The 18,770-nt window shown below is 44.3% G+C and overlaps 1 protein-coding gene across 1 annotated transcript in view; it reads right to left on the reverse strand.

Moving 5' to 3' along the window:
- Positions 1–930: 930 nt before the first annotated feature.
- Positions 931–18,770, reverse strand: part of EIF3G (eukaryotic translation initiation factor 3 subunit G) — a 40,240-nt gene continuing 22,400 nt past the window's right edge. The window contains exons 4-10 of the mRNA XM_085847420.1: positions 16,441–16,500; positions 12,212–12,316; positions 10,375–10,549; positions 9,861–9,986; positions 9,108–9,241; positions 2,440–2,546; positions 931–1,386 (exon numbers count right to left, since the gene is read on the reverse strand). Of these exons, the coding sequence (XP_085703546.1) occupies positions 1,371–1,386; positions 2,440–2,546; positions 9,108–9,241; positions 9,861–9,986; positions 10,375–10,549; positions 12,212–12,316; positions 16,441–16,500 (723 nt within the window). The 3' untranslated portion in view covers positions 931–1,370. The remainder of the gene's footprint in view (positions 1,387–2,439; positions 2,547–9,107; positions 9,242–9,860; positions 9,987–10,374; positions 10,550–12,211; positions 12,317–16,440; positions 16,501–18,770) is intronic.

The following is an 18,770-nucleotide window of genomic DNA, read 5'->3' on the forward strand; positions in this document are numbered from 1 at the left end:
CTTTATAGGTTCAATGAGTGAGCTGTTCAACCCCCAGGTGTTCAATTCAATGAGGTTCAACCTCCAAGTTAAAAGGGGAGACAAATAAATATACCTTGGGATAAAAAGGGGGGTTTATTTTTAGGGAAAAAAAATATAAATCGCTGAAAATCCCCCATTCATTTACATGGGGAAAAGTGAGCCAGAATCAGTATTCTTAACCTACTGATGTGGATATTCTAGTCATCAATTAAAAATCAAAATCCGAGTCGCAGGATAGGTATACGTCACTCTCAGACATCGGTTAATTCCCAGCTGGCTCATTAATGACTCTCCAGCTCCATCTGCGACACCTGTTCCCTGACTCCATTCCCCGATAACATAGGATGGATTTTTTTTAAAATTCTACCACTGACAAAGCTATGCAGGCCATAAACCAGTGAAGAAATACACGATAAATAGAAAACAAACGTTGACCATCCACGGATATTTAAAGTGTTTCGCACATCAAGAGGGGGAATATAACCAGAGATGAAATTGCTGGTGGTGTGTGTTAAAAAAGGTCAAAGACTGACTATACTTTAGTTTGAGTGAATATGTAATTGTATAAAACCCAAAACTATAAATTTGTCTTCTGTAATATTTTGAATTGACAAATCTAGTCCAGTCCATTGCAGGGTGAAACCCTCCCACGACATGATCCATTCTTTTGTCTTCTCTGCAACACTCGGTCATTGCATTGGAAGTGAATTTTACAATATTGCCTCTCCATCTCCAATCTTCTTCTGCCATCCTCTGTCCATTTGTCTTTGCTGCACATCTGGCCAAGTTCAAGCGAAGGTTTTTGTGTGACCAATACGCCAACGAATTTATGGATGGAATCAACAGGACGTCAATCAAGGTATGCTAAACTACTGTAGGAAGCAAAAGGAAGCTGACATTTCGTGCGTATATCTTTCGTTGAATTTATTTAATAAAGGAGCAAACAGTCGTTCAATTTCTTTTAACCATACATTCCCTTCTCTTCCTCTCCGTTTTGCAGACGATACATCTCCATGGTGTTTTACATGGTGATCAAACAGTGTTCGATCCTTGCAAGAGACTAACCACAAACCATTTGCAAAAAAAGAAAGCAAACTCACAATAAGGTATCGGAGTAAACGAAGAAAACAATCAACTTTAACCACGGAATGTGAAATCGCACTTCTCAGGAAAACGACTTCAAAAGGGTAATCACAACATGTTACTATATTTAGATACAATTGAATAAAGAAAAAAAATAAAAAAAATTAAAATAAAAACAAAACCAAAAACAATGCTACCACAATAATGGTTGAAGATTTTTATTTCAAAACTGAAGACGACGAAAGATCCTGGAGAAAGGAAGCAGCTTAGTTGGTGGAAGGCCTAGAGGTCAGGAAGATAAGGAAAAGAACAAATAATCACCTTAGTTTCAAATCTCGCATTTTGAAAGGGAAACAAAGTTATAATAAATAGACATTGGCAATGTATAATTATAAAACAAAAGGAAAATAAAACTTCTTTGTTTTGATAATGAAACAAAGACAAACAGCACAGTTAAAGACTGTTGATGATTCAAACATCTGCAAATCATGCGATGATCTGCACATGGGCATTCCATGACCAGACAGATGATGCCGGAATTTAATTGCCAAACTGTTGCTTTGGTGTCTGCTTCCTCAGAAATAATGAGGAAAAAAAACAACAACAACACAAGTACAGTAAACTGATGTCTCCTAATTACCTTGTTGTGCAGGCAATGCAGGGACAAGCTCATGTATGACCATTAGTGTGCAAAGGAAAAAGGTTGAATACAAATAGAAACGGTTGGAAGTAAACTATTCAGAAAGACATTTGTTTGACTGGAGATTTAAAAAAAAAAAAAAAAAAAAAAAAAAAAAAAAAAAAAAAAAATCGCTGATTATTGTGGAGACAAAGGCATCGCAATCTCAAATCTCGTGAGCTACGCAATTCCATCATGCTTCTACTCGTACAACGGCAAAACAACCGAGAGTTGTACAAGTTTGCAATTTGCACATCACCTGCAATTTGAAACTCAATTCAAAGTGAAATTCTGAATGTGTAGATATTGACAAAGAAAGCGTTGCTGGCATGGAAAAATGGAGGTCGTTTCTTTCGTGACATCATTTCTATTTCTCCTAATCTACAGAGTTCAAGGCTCGTGGAAGAGCTTGCACTTCGTAGACAATGGACAGACCAACACAGCAATTGGAATATGCAAGTATGAACACAGGATCATAAACTAAGTGATCAGGTAATGACACAAAACTGACCAACAAACTTGTTAAGGTATTTACCAGTCAGCTGAGAGCAACTAACACTTCCACGTTGATGCATTTACAAAATGCTTCATCATCACAAAGGTTTCAGTTCACTGTTAAAGTGTTTAACTCGAGATGGACTTTTAGCAAAACTTACTTGGCCCACTCCACATTGAGGATGAGATGGTCATAACCGAAACCAGAAACACCAGCTATGGCACGTGCTGCATCCTCTCGTCTGTGGAAGCTGATAAAAGCAAAGCCCTGGAGATGTGGTGAAAGGAGAAAATAGTTTCTTCCAACATTCCCCGACAATATGATCAAAAGTAAGCTTTCCTCATGGATGATTAAAAACTACTGACTGAGCATCATAAGCACCTGATAAACACAACCCATAACATAGAACTACTCGCGGAGGCTTCCCAGGCACTGGTGGCCGAGGGTGGGGTGGGGGAAGACACCCGGTGCTGGTTTCAGTACATGTTGGACATTGAAAAACAATGGAGTTATTGGCCTCATGGTGGTTGTTACCTTTTGACTGTGGGGTGGCAGCAGCACTGCCTGAGCCCACATCACAAGATGCACTTATTGTGGCCTTTGGTGACCTCCAAACGGCATCAAGGCCAATGTGTGGTCGCTAAAAAGCTTGCCCAGGTTCTGAAGTACTTACTACTTGCATTCAAAATTTGGGGCCTTTTGGTGCTACGGTTCGGCCATGAAAGAATAACGTACAAACACCTTGGAAATATTATAAGACATTATTAACTTTCGATGAAATAGCGAGTTGCAGAAAGTTTCAAAAAAAAAAATTGGTTCATCACGATAATTAATGGCTGCAATAACATACTTTTGTTGGAGAGATTGCCGTTAAAACTATTTCTTATTCCTTCAAATGGATAAAGACCACATCTACCAAACTTACTTAATCACTATACGAATCTGAAAGAAAAATATTTCTCTTACTTTATTCTTAACTCACAAATACAACCCATCGCTTCGCTGACAGGGGTATCAAGTTCAAAAGGGGGGAAGAGCAAGGGGGAAGGGGGGGAAGAAGCCTCACCAAATGTTGCTCTACACTGCGGGAGGGAGGGATGCGAGGACGGGGTGAGACAGAGACAGACAGACAGAGAGACAGACAGACAGAGCTCTTTTATTTATAAAGGTAAGAAAATCACACAAGTCATAAAAATAATAACAATCATCAAAATTCCAAACATGTGCAACCCAACAACACCAAAGAGGCTTGATTTCCAATCATCAATTTGGTTTCAGACCAGGTCACTCTACCCTGGATATGCTGCTTCTGCTCTCCCATCAATGGATGGAGGTCCTCAATGCCAGACAGGAAATCCGAGCCGTATCCCTGGACATATCACGTGCTTTTGACACAGTCTGGCACCCTGCCCTACTCACGAAACTCTCTTCCCATGGTATTCAAGGCCATCTCCACTCATGGCTCGCAGACTTCCTCTCCTGTCGCAGTCAACGTGTGGCCCTAAATGGAGTTCTTTCATCCCCTCTTCCTGTGCAGGCTGGAGTTCCTCAAGGTAGCGTTCTGGGCCCTGTTCTTTTTCTGGTTTTCATCAATGATCTCTCGGACTCTCTGGAAAATCCTCTATTTCTCTTTGCCGACGACTCCACCCTCTGCCGTACCATCTGTCATCCCTCAGACCGGCAAGCAGCAGCTTCTTCACTCACTGCAGATCTGGATAAAATCACAAACTGGTCCAACACGTGGAACATGTCTTTCAATCCAGACAAATCTCACACTCTCACTATGTCTCTTCGAAAGGACCGTTTACAAACCCCCCATCCACTTTCTCAACAATCCTCTGGAAGAAGTCTTTTCTTTCAAGCTTCTAGGTCTCACTATCTGCCATGACCTTTCCTGGGAAAGTCACATTTCCAACCTCGCCTCAAAAGCCAGTCGCCGACTGGGAATCCTCCGTCGTGCTAAGTCCTTCCTCGGCCCTCTTGAGCTCCTGACCACTTACAAAGCTTTTGTCCGTAGCCTGATGGAGTACTGCTCTCCCCTCTGGGCTGGTGCTCCTGCCTCCCACCTTTCTCGGCTTCACGCTGTCGAAACCAGGGCATTTAAGATCATCGGCATCTCCCGCAATGAAGCTGAGTCTTTGGGCCTCTCACTCAATCACCGCAGGTTGGTCGGTGGTCTTTCTGTCTTCTACCGACTCCTCTCCAGCCTTGCCCCCCTGCTCTCTCTGCGATTTGTCCCCACCACATTTCCACAGGGCGCTCAAGGTCCGCCAACAACCCCCTTCTGGTAAAACTACCAAAATCACGAATCACTGCTCATCTTCACTCTTTCATTCCTCTTTTTTTCCCGCCTTTGGAATAAACTTCCTCACTCTATTCTTTCCCATTCTTCCCTCCAGGCTTTCAAAACAGCTGTTCACCACCACCTCTTATCTTCCCCCATCCAAATCCTCGATCTTTTCTACCCCCGATAATCCACCCAAGCCCACTTCCTTCATTTCTCCTGCTTTCCTTCCTGAAAGTCCCTGTAATGTCCATCTTCTCTTCGCCATGTTCCCCGTCCCATCCCCATCCCTCTCCCTTCCACGGTTCACCTAATGTGTCTGTTCCCCTCTGTTTTGTCCCTTCCACTCCCGCCCCTCTTGTCTCATGCCTCCTTGCTGTGAGTTGTGTGTTAGCTCCCATACGAGCCTCGACCAAGGTATACAAAAAAAAAAAAAAAAAAAAAAAAAAAAAAAGAGAAAAAAAACCCATCTTTAACACTATAATAACAAATTCAACACAACTGGCTAATTGCACAGTCTGCGACTGACACAGCTAACTGCGTCCACCATAAATATTCAAACTGGCTATGTTCATGAAGACACAAGCATTAACTCAACCATTACAAGTTTAATTCTTTCCTTGCTGTGACAACATACTTTTTCAGTCTTTAAAGCGAGTTAGCAGAAGCAAGAAGGGTTGCAGATTGCTGTATTACAACACACTGAGCACCAATAATGAAGGCGTGAGTATCAGCAAATAAATCGCTAATTTTCACACATCTTTTACGATAAGATTTTTGTAAGAAATCCATAATTTCAGTGGGAGGGATGGATTCTGCAGATACATGCTCTGACGGGAAGTCGGCCTCACCATCACTTAGTGAGGCAACAGAAGAACCCCCATCAGTCACAATCATTACATTGAGAATCCATTGCCGAAGAAATGGGCTCATCAGAGCAACACTGAGATTTCATCTTGAGCATTCTGCTGCACACAAGCTTGATATAAGGCTCAGCTACCTCAATCACAGACAGATCACGAGTTAGTACACATTCACCACTCCCCATAGAGGGAGGGGGGACATGATCAACACAAGGTTCAACAAGGGACAAACATGGAGGCTCAACCTCACATGGAGATTGCACCGCAGAACACCAAAAGACTCGGGTGCTGTCTGGCAAACACATAAGTTCCCAATATTTATCACACGATCCTCAACCGACTCTGAAAATATAAGATGTTGAGGAATTACTTCAGCTGGAGGTGACTGCAGAGGAGGAGGTTGTGCTCCTTCACGAACCACTTGAGCAAAGGTTGGGGGGGACCAGCCAAGACTTTATTGTCTGGCTCGTTGAGATCGGGTGAAGATGAGGGTTCTTTTCCTATTGTTCTGTTTGTCTACAATTGGGCTCTCAGCACCGTACTATTAACATCATCAACAATGACCCGAGTAGCACCCCATTATTCATCACCAGCCAGGCTGCTGACTCCACAAGTGGACCTATTCAGGCAGGAGTCTTTTAAATGACCATGTTGGCCTGTTCCATGTTTAGCCGAGACGCCGAATGCATCAATGCTTTTCAAATCATGTTCGGTATTTAAACATTGTGAACACCTTACTTTGATATGTAGGTGATGTACAGGTTTTTTTTCACGTCGATATGTTTTTTTCGGTATACCGTTATATTCAGAATCCCAATACCATCCATCCATCCATTCGGATCATACTCTGTGCAGAGCGTTGGTGATGCCTAAGCAGTCTCCTTGGCTTTTGAGCACAACCCTGGCCACTTCAGAACAGTCCAGCGTTTTGTCTTGAACCATTCTTGGGTGCTCTTTGAAGTGTTTGGAGTCACTATCCTGCTGAAAGACCCATGACCTTAAATGGAGACCCAGCTTTCTGACACTAGTTTGAACATTGCGTTCTAAAATGCCTTGGTAATCTCCTGATTTCATGATGCCATGCACCCATTCAAGGCACCCAGTGCCAGAGGCAGCACAGCAACCTAAAAACATCACTGAACCTCCTCCATGTTTGACTGTAGGGAAGGTGTACTTTTATTTGAAGGCTTCATTTTGTTTTCTGTAAACAGAGATGATGTGCTTTCCCCAAAAGCTCGCATTTGGTCTTATCAGTGCACAGGACATTCTCTCAGAAAGATTCTGGCTTTTCAGGTGTTTTGGCAAACTGTAGTTGGTCTTCTCTTCTCTTCTCTTCTCTACTCTTTCTCCCTCTCTCTCCCTCTCTCAGCAGTGGGGTCCTCCTGGGTCTCCTATGATAGAACCCCTTTCATTGAGTGGCGACGGATGGTGCGAGTTGAAACTGTTGTACTTTGTGTCTGAAGGTCAGCTTGAACTGCTTAGCAGTTGATCGTGGTGCTTTCTCTATCATTCGAACACTCCTTCAGTGCAATCTTCGATCAAGTTTTCTCTTGCAGCCACGTCCAGGGAGGTAGGCTACAGTGCCATGGGACTTAAACTTCCTGATAATATTGTGTACAGTGGACACAGGAACACCAAGGTCTCTGGAGATGGACTTTGTAGCGAAGCATGGATAATCTCAAGACTAAAATCTTGTGTCTGACCTCCTGAGACAAATCTCTGGTTTTCTTTCTTTTCTCCATGCTCGTTGCTCACAAACAGGGGAATTACTCCTTTTCTCCTTTCAAACTGATTGAATGAGTGATTTTTTTTTATATTGCAGGCACCTGCAACTCACCATAGGTGAGTTCAATTCCAAAGTAAAGGAGAATCAGCTGCTTGAAATCTATACATTTCAAACAACTTCGCAAAAGGTGCCAATAATAAAGTCCGGGCCATTTTAGGGTTTCTGTGTGGAATAAGCTAAGACTTAAAAAATTTTTCAGCTTTTTTTTTTGTTTTGTTCCACTGCAACCCAAAGAAATACATATGTGGATATCAAAAGATTTTTTAATTTCAACAATTTTATGAAAGAAATGGTGCTTTATTTGAAAAAAGTGCAAGGGCGCCAATATTTTTGGCCACGACAGTACATTGCAACAGCAAGCCAAAATCATACGGAATCTCTGGAAAATTGCTTGATACAATTTTGGACTTCCTTGCAAATCGTCAAATTTCCGAGGTACATGAAACGAGGGACAGTCGTTCCCTGTCCATAATAGGAATGCTGGTGTTCCTCAGGGGTCTGTGTTGCGTCTAATATTGATGTTATATATCGATGATCTGCCTGATAATATTCTTTCTCAATAAAGCGTTTATACAGACGACTCAACACTGTATAATACCTACCCAGGAGGAACCTTGTCTCCTCCTTCCCATGTCTCCTCCTTGCCAGCACCACTCTCAATCAGGACCTCGAGACCGTGATTAAATGGGGAAAAGACTGGCTTGTTAATTTCAACCCCAAAAAGACCCACTTGTCTATGTCAAGGTCAAGATCACCTTGTTTTCCAACCCTGTCTGTGGATTCTTCACCTTTGCAGGAACTTCCTGTTATCCATCTGCTTGGATTGGATATCAGCTCAAACCTCAGCTGGGAAAAGTACATCTCCGGTATCGCCAAAAGAGCCTCCCAGCACCTTGGCTGCTCATTTTGTGCTCTGCGATACCTTCCTCAAGGTGCTGTACTCCATCAATACAAGGCCACCATGTGACCTGTCATGAAGTATCATTGCCGTACTTGGGTTGGTGCCCCAGCCTGTCACATATCTCTCATTGACAGAATCCAGGAATGTGCTGCCATGCTGGTGGAACAGGAGTTGGCATCATCATTGGAACCTCCCAATCCACCGCTCTGTTGCTTCTTTGAGCCTTTTCTATAGATATTAGCACGGAATGTGCCCTGAGGATCTCACGGATTGTTCCACCTAAACATACTTTCAGTCGCTCGACACGTTTGGCAGTTTCTTCCCATCCATACAAGAGTACATGTGTGTCATACATGATGGTATTCAGTGCAATATTGCAGGGACAAGTGCAAGCCATTTGTTTACCGCTTAGTACCGAACTTCCTGCGTGTTGCGCTCATAATCAAGCTGTCAGGCCGGCTGTCCCACTGCAAGAGTGCACCATTACAGAGCGTTGAGGAGTCATTGCCAGGTTTTTGCCTGGTGAAGTCGTCAAACCATGTGACATATCTTAGGAGAATGTACGACGTGATAAGAACTGCATGTTCCAGAAAGATATGTACAAATGATGTGGAAATGGTTTTGAAAATTAGAGACTGACAAGTCATCGGTGACAAAGTTCCCTGCCTGCAAAGCACCGAGTTGACAGTTTCAATGGTTGTGTCAGAATCAAACCCAGACTGGACAGCACAAAGGTAAATTAATCAATTTGTAATCTTTTCCATTTGAATCTTCTCCATGGTTCAGCCTTTTTCCATTTGAATCCCTCCGGGATTTGGAAGTTGCCCACGTTGGTCGACATAACGGAAGACGGTTCAAAACAGGACATTGCTCAGGAACCGAGATTAATATCATTTACATTCAATTTCAGCAAGCAATTCTGGTTTCTGGTGAACAGAGGTTTTATATTTTATTTTTCCAATGTTATTTTATGTTAATTAAGCAATCGACATACCTTGGACTGGCCAGTAATTTTATCTTTCGCCAGGTAAATGCGAGCAATTGAGCCAAAGGGTCGAAACAGCTCCTGCAGGTCGGATTCCCGTGTGTCCTCAGATAAGTTAGTCACCCGGATGGTGGCGTTGTCATCTGTGGGTACGAGAAGGCAATGATGAGAGTCAAGAGTCAAAGGCACAGACTTGCACTTGCCAAGCCAGGCGTTCCTTATCAACAGTTTTTAATGGAATGCTTGCTCGAGTGCTTAAGCCGCTTGGCGAGCACTCCATAAGAAACTTGGTAACTGAACACACCCCTCGCATGCGGGGTATACCAGTGTGCATGTTATGTATATGCGCCTGAAATTTTTGAGTACTTTTGTTTCCCCAGGTGTTGGGGTGTACAAACAAGGGGGCGGGTCATTTGCGTGAAAATACTGCACTAGAAAATTCATTTCAATTTTCCAGGAATTTGAAAGATTTTCAAGGATTGTGTGAACCCCGACTCACTGATTAAAAAAAACATTGGTAAGTGAAAGGAATGAAAAGACCAAATGTGTTGCAACACCCTGAACTAAGCCATGTATTATTTTTATGCCTTCAGGCAGCACAGTTCAGGCAGCTTTGCAAGGATTGCAAAATATCTGTTAGAATCATTGAAGAACAGCATTGCTGGAAATCAAGAAAAAAAATTTTTAAGTGACAAAATCAACTTCGAATCACCCACACTTTGTCCCATGTCATCAATCTACCTCACCTCGTTACAAACCTACCTCTGCGACTTGTTGCCATAGATTCGCCACGCCGAGTTCCCCCATCGCGCAACACAGGAGGAACATACTTTCCAGACTTCACGGCAGCAGCCGCTGCAGCAGCGGGTGATGAAGTGGCATCTCCCTCTGGGTTGGGGGACAAAAAGACAGTGCAGATAAAGTGAAGAAAGACAGGTAATTGGGAGGGGTTGGGGGGGGGGGAGAAGACAAATATTAGGTGTTATCTCGATGCAGTGGTGGAGGTTGGAATCAAACTAAATAAGGGCAAAAAGGGAGGACAGAAGGCAAGTTAGAGAGGTGCAAGGAAGAGAGAAAAGGGGTTCGGGGAGAGGGAGGGGATTAAGCTGCCTATTGCCTTGTGGCTTCTTTCTCCTATCAATCCTAACTTCTATCATTTAGCTCTAAATAGTCTGAGCATGGTCAAAAACCTTCATTAAATCGCCTCAGGTTGCAAGTATTGCACTTCCATAACACCAAATGTCAAAAGCCGCATCATCATCATCATCTGACAAACCATTGTCAACGGAAGTGAGTCCAAGTTGGTCAGCCAACTCCTTCTGCATTGGTCCAAGTGTGTCCTTGTAAGGGCACTTTGTCGTCCAGTGGTCCCCCTTGCAGATACGACACTGCACCATTTTTTGTCCTCGCAATTTTGCCATGGGATCCTCCTCCTGCTGCGACTCCACATCCTGGTGGGCAACAGGTTAAATGTAAAGACATTTAAAAAGAAGAAACTCTCTCTCACCACAACTTGCACCGTGCCCGTCTTTACATCATTACTCGTTATGTTTTTGATGTTTCAGCAACGTGCCGTCTGTGTTTACAACCAAGATCACTTCAAATCATGTGCACCATCAGAATGTGCTCCCACCCATCAGGCAGATAATTTATGGAGCAGACTTAAAAAATAAATAAAATAAACTTGTCAATGAAGTGCTTGTAAACGCCATCGGGGCAAACTCCAGCGCTTAAACGCTTGTGGACTCCAGCGAAGTTGTTAGCGCCCTCACCACCATCGCAAATTCCTACCCTTTAAAGCAAAGTTGAAAGATGGCAATAAAGTTCTACCAGGATTGACCCATCAATTTCCCCCCCCCATTTTGAGCCCTGTGACCCGAAGGGTTCACCGCCCCTTTGGGGCATGAACCGGGGGTCAAATCCAAAAACGAATCTTTCATTTCATGCATCACCCAATGTTGATTGCAGACACAGTTTCAATTGAAAGTGTTTAAAAATGTGCCCATAATTGCACGTTTTGGAATCGCACCTATTGACCCCAACCGAGGGGGCTGGGGCCAAAAAATGAAACTGCTCCAACACCTTCTTGCCATGTGGTGATCATAACTAGCGAGTTTAGTGAGTTTCTGCACAACAACCGTTTTGGAGGAGATAGTGTAATGGACTGAACAGATTACAACGTGAGGATTGTAATCTGCCCTGCCCCCCCAACCCCCTAACTTTTTTTTTTTCAAGAAACGTGAGGATAAAAATAGTACCGCTGGAAAGTTAACAATCAATTTACTTGGAACGACGACGAGTGTCGGTTTAGTCGTTCAAACGCCGGTTTTAACCGCCCGCCTTCCAGGAAGGGAAGAGGCATAACCTGATAACCTGGAGCTTTAAAGAGGAACCTAAAGGGCAACCAGAAATATCTTTTTTTTCTGAAAACCATTGAAAAACCATTAATCACGGTCTAATTTGAAGGAAGAGGTGTTTGAATATATTTTTTTTGACAAATCACAGAGAGCGACTTTAGAAATCACAAATTGGGAAAACACATCATGTCCACTTTGTCGAGTATCTAAGGGATGGATTTGAGCGTCAAGGTGGTCTGAGTATTTGGGTTCCCCTTCAATGCAACAGTTCCAATGGAAACAACAGCAGGAGCACCTCAGAATGAAGTGCGAAAGACACAGAAGGAGCACACAAACAACAACCACCACAGCCGCCATGACAGCAGCAGCAGCAGCAGCAGCAACTACGTGTTACAAAAGTTCCATTTTTCATGTGTTTCGCTTCATTGTACATCCTCATCGAGAATCACAGACAGATATGCATTACGGTTGTGAAGACCCTAAAAGCGAAGCGACAGGTAAGCACAACTGGAAATATATGAAACGGTATTGCTTTATTCAATAAAGGGCGAAAAAAAAAAAAAAAGCACAAACTTCCAATGAGGAAGCATTTGGGGAGGACATGGGGAAAACAATGAAAATTTCAATTTTATCCTGATAGTCGAAAGATGTGCAGATTGTGGGGGGTGGGGGAGGGGGGGTCATTTCATCATTTTCCATGTGTATTACCATGTGAAAGGCGTTATAAAACAAGTACGCAAACCGGTCAATGCAAACCTCCTTGTTGGTGATGAAAGTCATAAGAACATCATCACTGACTGTTGTTGTAGCGACGTTTGGCCCAGGAGCATCAAACTCGGCATTCCCAAATTTCTTCCAGTTCTAATGGGTGAGGATAGGCAAAGACACGAGGCAGAAAATTGGGATCAGTAACAATACGATGCCACTCGACACCATGGTAACACATAAATTACATGTCCTACAATCCTTCCTGCAGAATGAACTGTGTATGCTTTTAATGTTCTCATTGTCAAACAAAAAACATCCACTTTGGCCTCATTCCTGCACTCAACCCCAACTGCGCTCGCTCCAACCTCAACCCTGTCCTTACTACAAACTTGCTCAAACCTCGACCCTGCCCTTACTAGTCGCTCGCTCCAACCTCAACCCTGCCCTTACTAGTCGCTCGCTCCAACCTCAACCCTGCCCTTACTAGTCGCTCGCTCCAACCTCAACCCTGCCCTTACTAGTCGCTCGCTCCAACCTCAACCCTGCCCTTACTAGTCGCTCGCTCCAACCTCAACCCTGCCCTTACTAGTCGCTCGCTCCACCCTCAACCCTGCCCTTACTAGTCGCTCGCTCCAACCTCAACCCTGGCCTTACTAGTCGCTCGCTCCAACCTCAACCCTGCCCTTACTAGTGGCTCGCTCCAACCTCAACCCTGCCCTTACTAGTCGCTCGCTCCAGCCTCAACCCTGCCCTTACTAGTCGCTCGCTCCAACCTCAACCCTGGCTTTACTACTCGCTCGCTCCAACCTCAAACCTTGCCCTTACTCACTAGCTCACTCCAAGCTCAACACTGCCCTTATGACTCACTCGCTCAAATCTCAACCCTATCATTACTACTCACTCACTCCAACCTCAACCCTGCCCTTATTACTCACTCGCTCCAACCTCAACCCTGCCTTTACGACTCACTTGCTCAAACCTCGACCCTGCCCTTACTACTCACATGCTCAAACCTCAACCCTGCCCTTACTACTCACATGCTCAAACCTCAACCCTGCCCTTACTACTCACTCGCTCCAACCTCAACCTTGCCCTTACGAGTCGCTCGCTCCAACCTCAACCTTGCCCTTACGAGTCGCTCGCTCCAACCTCAACCCTGCCTTTACTACTCGCTTGCTCCAACCTCAACCCTTCCCTTACAACTCACTCGCTCCGACCTCAACCCTGCCTTGACTACTCACATGCTCAAACCTCAACCCTGCCCTTACTACTCGCTCGCTCCAACCTCAACCCTGCCTTTACTACTCGCTCGCTCCAACCTCAAACCTTGCCCTTACTCACGAGCTCGCTCCAAGCTCAACACTGCCCTTACGACTCACTCGCTCAAACCTCAACCCTATCATTACTACTCACTCACTCCTACCTCAACCCTGCCCTTAGTACTCGCTCGCTCAAACCTCAACCCTTCCCTTACTACTCACTCGCTCCAACCTCAAACCTTGCCCTTACTCACGAGCTCGCTCCAAGCTCAACACTGCCCTTACTCACGAGCTCGCTCCAAGCTCAACACTGCCCTTACGACTCACTCACTCAAACCTCAACCCTATCATTACTACTCACTCGCTCCAACCTCAACCCTGCCGTTACAACTCGCTCGCTCCAACCTCAACCCTGCCTTTACTACTCGCTTGCTCCAACCTCAACCCTTCCCTTACTACTCACTCGCTCCAACCTCAACCCTGCCCTTACTACTCACTCGCTCCAACCTCAACCCTGCCCTTACTACTCACTCGCTCCAACCTCAAACCTTGCCCTTACTCACGAGCTCGCTCCAAGCTCAACACTGCCCTTACTCACGAGCTCGCTCCAAGCTCAACACTGCCCTTACGACTCATTCGCTCAAACCTCAACCCTATCATTACTACTCACTCGCTCCAACCTCAACCCTGCCGTTACAACTCGCTCGCTCCAACCTCAACCCTGCCTTTACTACTCGCTTGCTCCAACCTCAACCCTTCCCTTACTACTCACTCGCTCCAACCTCAACCCTGCCCTTACTACTCACTCGCTCCAACCTCAACCTTGCCTTCACTACTCGCTTGCTCCAACCTCAACTCTTCCATTACTACTCACTCGCTCCAACCTCAACCTTGCCCTTACGAGTCGCTCGCTCCAACCTCAACCCTGCCCTTACTACTCACTCGCTCCAACCTCAACCCTTCCCTTACTACTCACTCGCTCCAACCTCAACCCTGCCTTTACTACTCATATGCTCAAACCTCAACCCTGCCCTTACTACTCGTCACTCCAACCTCAACCTTGCCCTTACTAGTCGCTCACTCCAACCTCAACCCTGCCTTTACTACTCACTCGCTCCAACCTCAAACCTTGCCCTTACTCACGAGCTCGCTCCAAGCTCAACACTGCCCTTACGACTCACTCGCTCAAACCTCAACCCTATCATTACTACTCACTCGCTCCAACCTCAACCCTGCCTTTACAACTCGCTTGCTCCAACCTCAACCCTGCCTTTACTACTCACTCGCTCCAACCTCAACCCTGCCCTTACTACTCGCTCGCTCCAACCTCAACCCTCGCTCACTCACTGCAACCTCAACCCTGCCTTCACAAACCCCACCCAAACCCATCTGGACTGATTCCAATCTTACCATTGACTGCACTTGTGACATCTTCACCACTACCAATCTCCTCTGCAAGCTCAGTTCATAAAAGTAACCAACCTTTATCTACAAAAAATTCACACTCCATTACGTCCTGCAAAGTAGTTATCTATCCCTTCAACCTATCGATTACAATCCTGATGTGGGCCATTTAAATACATTTCCTACAGCAAAGGCCACCCTCCGTCGCCATGATCCCCATATTTGACAGCTCAAACATCTATCACGTAATTTATAATCTTCCCCTATTGTATGTTCCCAAATTAACTGGCTCAATTAACTCTTTTCCAAACCATTTTCTTGTCGACTTATTTTTCTCTTTAAAAAAAGAATAAATAAATAAATAAATAAATAAAATCAACATACCTCTGGACTGACTATCTGTGAAAAGAAGAGCTTCAAAAAAAAAAAAATCAAGCATCTCAATAAAATAAAACAATTACCCACTAAACTGCTACTAACAATGACTGAAACCACAGGTGACGTCAAATGCACCACACATTACACAAAATTAACACAACAAATACAAACTACAAGGGCACTCGGGAGAGCGCATGCCTCCGCCCGCAATGCCTGATCCACGTGAACATATCGGGCCAAATACATTTTTGAAATATCATGCTATACAGTACGATATCACTTTTGGGCCTCTCAATGGTGAAGAATCACTTTAGAAATTAAAGTGGTCGGATCTGAATCATGATCTTCACCAAAATCTCATCAGTTCGTCCTTGTCACACACCAAATTTCATCCAGATCCGTACACAACTTTTTGAGATATCCTGCACACAGACAAACAAACAAACACCAAGGGGGTGAAAACAACCTCCTTCACCTTCAGTGGTGGAGGTAATAAACATTTAACACATTCTGCCAAAAGGAACACAAAATCTACCAACAGGAAATCCAATGAACAGATTTTTTTAAACTTTGCAATTCCAAACCTGCTCTTGTGTCCACCTTGTACAACTACCAAGGTTCTCCCAAAATCATGAGCAAGACACATTCAGAAGGTCAAAAATGAAGGTCTGCTTCTCCCTCAGAGCACACGGGTTAGTAGCCTCATATGTGAATAGATTATATCAAATATATCAATATGGACTGCTTCGCCACATGAAGTATAGTGCACAGATATAAACCCCATGGGTTGGTATCCCTCGAGGAGGTGCCTCGCTGACCGTCGAGAGAAAAGCTCCGCCATGTGACAGTTCCGCCAGTACCCGGAGCGTTCAGGGAAGAAACTTCCCCCAAGGTCAACGGCCGTGCTCGTTTGATGTCTCTGTCTGCACGAGTTACTGTTGTTTGTGTGTGTTAAAGCTCTTTCACGAGCCCGAGAAACTGCCGCAAAAACACAGTTTGGTGGATGGAAGCCGATTGAGCTTCGCTCTGACAAAGGAACTACTCATGAAATGTCAACTGAACTCAGTTATAGGAATGCTCATGCTCAATTCCACATTACCTCCACCTGATTACAATGCGATTGCGTTACACATATCGAGCCCTTTTAATGTTGGAAGTGAAATACATTTAGGCTAATCATATCTCCTTTACATAACACCAGACCACAGGATATTTACCAAACAAATAACATCTCACTTTTCGACGAGCCACAGCCTTCGAAGCCTTTCTCTTCTCAATCTTGTAGGTTCTTGTGATCTGCAAAAGGTTTCCCCCAAAGGAAAATTAATAGAGATGGACGAATAAAAACAAGGACAAATGTGTCCAAGAGCCGCGTACTAAAGGCAATAACAACAACTTCCAATATTGTCACGTGCCTTGATGGAGCCAATAGCGAGACCCATCATGGAGGCTCCTCATTCATGATGAGAAAATCGTGTATTTACGAAATTACAACACATTAAATGGAATAACCTTTTAAATAGTAACGTGAACTTTTCGAAACTTTAAAGCAAATGTCCGAATATATTTAAAAGTTGATGATAGACGCTCTCAAAAGGCACCCTCAATGCGAGGATGTGTACAGGTGTTTAGTATTTAAGGATATCCGAATCCTGTATATAAAAGAGCCGAGTCCTAAAGGTTTTGTCTTCAGCAGAAGAACAACAACAACAACAACAACGCGGAGCTCTCTTAGAGCCAGCGTTCGCTACGCGAGACGCGGCTAAAAAAATGGAAATAACAAGGATCAAATTCCTATTCGTGTTTGATGAACATTAGTTAAAGAGAGAAATAGGAGGCAGCATGAGAGAATGGCATGGGAAAGCAGTTTGAGGGGAGAGAATGGGAAGGTATCGCACCACGGCATTACCGGGACGATAAAACGTGCCCAAACAGCAGCGTTTTCTAACCGCAGTGTTCTTCATAAAATTGGGTGGAAGCATTTAAAAATTAAATCAAAACTAATGATATGTTATCTATTTGGTAACGGCCGAACTGCATGCAGTCCCCCCCCCACATTCCTCCAACCTCCTCATGGTCCATGCCAAACGTGCACCGGCGATTTACTCAATCTTTCACTCACACACATGTACGGATTTCCCCACACACGCACTGCACGGTGGCACGTCCTGCGTGGTGTCGATGTCGTAGCACGTCTGTCCGCTCCAAGGCTTGGGCGCTGCAGAAGTGCATGGTTCACGTGACGGCCAAATAACCTCCTCCGCAGTGCCATGCACCACGGGCCTGAGGTCGAGGTCAGATCGCACGTCCGCGAAACCCGCGCACCGCACTCACATAACCAAGAACAGGCATGAACACACCCCTCAGAGAGTCATTTGATCCCATTTCTAGCACGTCCATGTGTGCTGTCGACATATCTCTTCGCTTCCAGAAACTACCGACTATTAATATATTGCACTATAAGTGTATTTGAAATATTTTGTCATGAAAGCACACACAAAACAGTGAAAAAGCAAAAAAAAAAGGCCTCTTCACTTGCAGCAAAAAAAAGTTCCTCTACGCTTGCATAAACTACAGACTTAATATTTTGGCAGAACTACAACAGTACATTTATATGAATATTTTGTAATGCAAGTAAAAAGCCCAAAACAGAAAGAGCAGACTGCGTATGTAATTTCCGAAAAAAAGGACCCCTGTGGACTGTTCCGTCATGGATTGCAAAAGCAGGTTGTAAAGCACGGAATTTCACTCAATTAATGTACACTTTCTGCACATTCCACCATTTATTCTTCACTCGATATAATCGTACGAACAGTCGTCGAAGTTAAGTTTAATGCTTTGCTTAAATAAATACACCAAGTTATAAAAAATAAAATCGCTAATTTGTTAAAAATTTTCGGATTTCACTCCACATTCAATTCTCAAATCCGACATCACATTTCGGTTATACTCTCAAGTCCCGAATAAGCGTGCATGCAGTGAAAGTGAAGTGAAAATCCCTCCTACACGGCCTCTATTCGAGTCTACACACTTATTAAAAAAAATCGTTCTTGCCACCCACAGGTCATATTTACACCGGCGAGCGTGTAGGGTGACAATGCTGTCCCGTCGAGAGATGTGTCGTCTTTACTCCCGAAATTCCTTCATCTGCCAACGATCTCCGCCAATAATTGATGCAATAGGTGGGGTCCCAGATTCAGATGAGAACGAAAGTCAGACAGACATTGTATCAATTCAAGAAGACCTCCCGTCTACCTCCACTCTCTCACACGAAGCTACAGATGATGAAACAAAAGCAGACTGTGCATTCCTTGATGACATCCAAGCTGTGATCGACAAACATTAGTCTTCCACATCCGAACTCTTCACTCCACAGTTCAGCAGATTCAAAGCAATCAACGCAAATGCCTGAAGGAGTGTGAAGAAGCGCATACAGATTGCCAAATAAAAAGCGTAGAGTACAGTACGCATCTTGGCATTGTAATGTACGAGTGCGGGCCCATAGGTGCGTGCCCGTAGATGCGTGCCAGTATGCAGCTTCGTTCCTTCACTCTCGTAAACGACGA

The sequence above is a fragment of the Eptatretus burgeri genome, chromosome 1 (assembly GCF_056783735.1).
Source record: "Eptatretus burgeri isolate ZD-2024b chromosome 1, Ebu_testis_v1, whole genome shotgun sequence".
Taxonomy (NCBI): Eukaryota; Metazoa; Chordata; class Myxini; order Myxiniformes; family Myxinidae; genus Eptatretus; species Eptatretus burgeri.